General features: G+C 48.9%; 1 protein-coding gene across 1 annotated transcript in view; it reads left to right on the top strand.

The window, feature by feature from the left end:
- Positions 1-2,704, top strand: part of dkk1 (dickkopf WNT signaling pathway inhibitor 1) — a 9,446-nt gene extending 6,742 nt beyond the window's left edge. The window contains exon 4 of the mRNA XM_033034351.1: positions 1,938-2,704. Coding sequence (XP_032890242.1) covers positions 1,938-2,188 — 251 coding nt within the window. The 3' untranslated portion in view covers positions 2,189-2,704. The remainder of the gene's footprint in view (positions 1-1,937) is intronic.
- The last annotated feature ends 681 nt before the right edge of the window (positions 2,705-3,385 follow it).

Below are 3,385 nucleotides of genomic sequence, written 5' to 3'. Positions count from 1 at the left end.
AATACTAAAAACCACTAAGTGCTGGAGGAACTGATCAGCATCTGTGGGGGTGGGTTGGACAGGCCATGGTTTGGGTTGGGGACAGAGCGACAGAAAGTGCTGGAGTAACTCATCGAGTAAGCAGCATCTCTAGAGAACATGGACAGGTTAAGTTTCGGGTGGTGACGATGCTGATCTTCTTCTTTCGTGTCCATCATCTATGTTTCAAATGTTCGGACAGGCTCTTGCACAGTGGAGAGCCTTCTCTGCCGCTAGGTCTTCCAGGCAGCATTGTTCACCAAGATGTGGGCATCTTAGTGGGTGAGGCATGGATTGTACAGGTGTACCACATTCACATTCTGTGTCTGCCGCATCTCAAGTCAAGTCAAGTTTATTCGTCACATACACATACGAGATGTGGAGTGAAATGAAAAGTGGCAATGCTCGCGGACTTTGTGCAAAAAGACAAACAAACAAACAACCAAACAAACTACAAACAGAATGGAACAGAATCGCATATTCTTTTTCATATTAAATATTGTGGGCGGAAGGTAAAAGGGAAAAAAACCCAGCAATTATTAAAAAAAAGCAGTAGAGTGCTACAGTAAAGTTAGTCCCTGGTGAGAAAGCATTTGCTCATATTGGTCTTGATTGGCCCATCCCTGTACGAAGCCTATTGAGGGAGTTCCAGGTCTTCCAGTCACAACTGTGACTGTTCCTTGGTTGGGATTGGCATCTTCACGTGGTGGTGGCTTCAACTGCGTTTCTTTTCCCACAAGGCTAGTCTGGTCGCTTGAGTAGACTGTGACAGTGGCTGCACTGTGTGGAGGAAGCTCTTCCTCAACTTCAGCCGTTTGGGGGCTGGGTGATGGGAGTGATTCCCTCCACAGATGCTGCTTTTTCCGCTGAGTTATTCTAGCACTTTGTGTCTTCCATTAGGCCGGGTGTGTTCATAAGTTATCGGAGCAGAACTAGGCCATTCGGCCCATCACGTCTACCCCGTCATTCAACCATGAAGGCTGATCTATCTTTCCCCCTCAACTCCATTCTCCTGCCCATAACCCCTGACATCCGTACTAATCAAGAATCTGTCTACCTCCGCCTTAAAAAGACCCACTGACTTGACCTCCAGACATCTGTGGTAATGAATTCCTCAGATTCACCACCCTCTGACCACATAAATTCCTTCTCATCTCCTTTCCAAATGTACGTCCTTTTATTCCGAGTCCTGGTCTCTCCCACTAATGGAAACATCCTCTCCACGTTCACTCTATCCAGGCCTTACACTATCCGGCAAGTTTCAATGAGGTCCCCCACGTCATCCTTATAAACTCCAGCGAGTACAGGCCCATTGGCATCAAACGCTCATCATAGGTTAACCCAATCATTCCTGGGATCATTCACGTAAACCTCCTCTGGACCCTCTCCAATGCCAGCACATCCTTTGCCAACCCTTCAGATATGTGGGCCAAAACTGCTTGCAATACTCCTAAATGCAGTCTGACCCACTGCCTTATAAAGCCTCAGCATCACATCACTGATTTTGCATTTGAGTCATTTAGTTTAGTTTAGAGATACAGCGCGGAAACATTCGGCCCACCGAGTCCACGCCGACCAGCGATCCCCGCACATTAACACTATCCCACGCACACGAGGGACAATTTTTACATTTACCAAGCTGATTTACCTACATACATGTACGTCTTTGGAGTCCTCTCGAAAAATAGATGTTTGGAGGATAGCTAGCCTTGTGCGGCAATGAAGGTAGACAAAAGTGCTGGAGAAACTCAGCTGGTGCAGCAGCATCTATGGAGCGAAGGAAATTGGCAACGTTTCGGGCAGAAACCCTTCTTCAGACTGATGTGGCAATGAGTTCCACAGGTCACAGGTCGCGCAGTGTTCAGGGAGTTATTCCACAGTGGCTCACTGATAGATATATGCTTCTCCTTCCACTCCAGGTGAAGAAGGCGACGTTTGCCTCCGGTCATCCGACTGCGCCATAGGGCTGTGCTGCGCTCGGCATTTCTGGACCAAGATCTGCAAGCCGGTACTGCAAGAGGGTCAGGTTTGCACCAAGTCCAAGCGCAAAGGCTCGCACGGCCTGGAGATCTTCCAGAGATGTGACTGCTCTCAGGGCTTCACGTGTCGGATGCAGAAAGCAGGAGCGGCGAGGGGCGGCAAGACCTCCAGACTGCACACCTGCCAGTGACTCTCTCCCTCCCTCCCTCCATCCCTTCCTTCCTTCCCTCCCTCCTCCCCTCCCTCCCTCCCATCTCTCAATGAGGACTCACCCTCGGCAGAAGCCAAACTTCGGTTTTCCCCCAACAGCCGCCAGCCACACTCCCTCTTGCAGGCTTAGAGTGGAAGTGCTTGGGGGAAGGGGGCGAAAGGGAGGGGGGGGGGGGGAGGTGGGGTATGTTAACGATCGAAAACCCAAAGTGCATTGATTTTCTTTTGTTCCCTTTTTCAGGAACTTTTGTAGACTGTAACGCTTGCAGTAAATTACTGTGTTGTAAAAGATTCAGTCTGGCACTTATGCTGTATATACTTGACGAATCAGTATTGTCAAACGAAAAAATGTCGACTGGGCCATCCTCCCAGTTTAGCCAGTGATGTAAATTCTTCTATATTATTGCTAACTGACGTGTGTGTGTGTGTATGTGACACAAATTCTCTATATTTTAACTGAAATTAAAAAAAATGTCCCAGATGAAGTCTTCTCGTGCAACTGTGAAAATTGATCTGACTTGAGAGTGCCTGTGTGGCTTCAGGTTGCACTGGAAGCAGGTGGTATGTTGGTGTCTCAGCACCAAAAAAAATCAAGGGTGAAGACTATTTTGTTGCAGACACAAGGAACCGCAGATGCTGGAGTCTCGCGCGAATTACAACGTGCTGGAGTACCGAAGCAATAGACAATAGGTGCAGGAGTAGGCCATTCGGCCCTTCGAGCCAGCACGGCCATTCAATGTGATCATGGCTGACCATCCACAATCAGTACCCCGTTCCTGCCTTCTCCCCATATCCCCAAGACCTTATGTTTAAGAGCCCTATCTAGCTCTCTTTTGAAAGTATCCAGAGAACCGGCCTCCACCGCCCTCTGAGGCAGAGAATTCCACAGACTCACAACTCTCTGTGTGAAAAAGTGTTTCCTCGTCTCCGTTCTGAATGGCTCACCCCTTATTCTTAACTTGAAGCGGGGGGGCATCTGCAGAGGGTAGGGTAGAAACAGTCAGAAGAAGGGTCTCGACCCTACAATGTCACCTGTTCCATGTTCTCCTCAGATGCTGTCTGACCCGTTGAGTCACTCCAGCATGCTGGGCCCTTTTCAGAATCTGTGGAGGTGACGTTTTGGGTTACGGCCCTTCGTCAGAGCAATTGTCAGATGCAACAGCAAGGGACCAATGAA

Source organism: Amblyraja radiata, chromosome 15 (assembly GCF_010909765.2).
Source record: "Amblyraja radiata isolate CabotCenter1 chromosome 15, sAmbRad1.1.pri, whole genome shotgun sequence".
Taxonomy (NCBI): domain Eukaryota; kingdom Metazoa; phylum Chordata; class Chondrichthyes; order Rajiformes; family Rajidae; genus Amblyraja; species Amblyraja radiata.
This window is presented reverse-complemented; position numbering and strand designations above follow the sequence as displayed.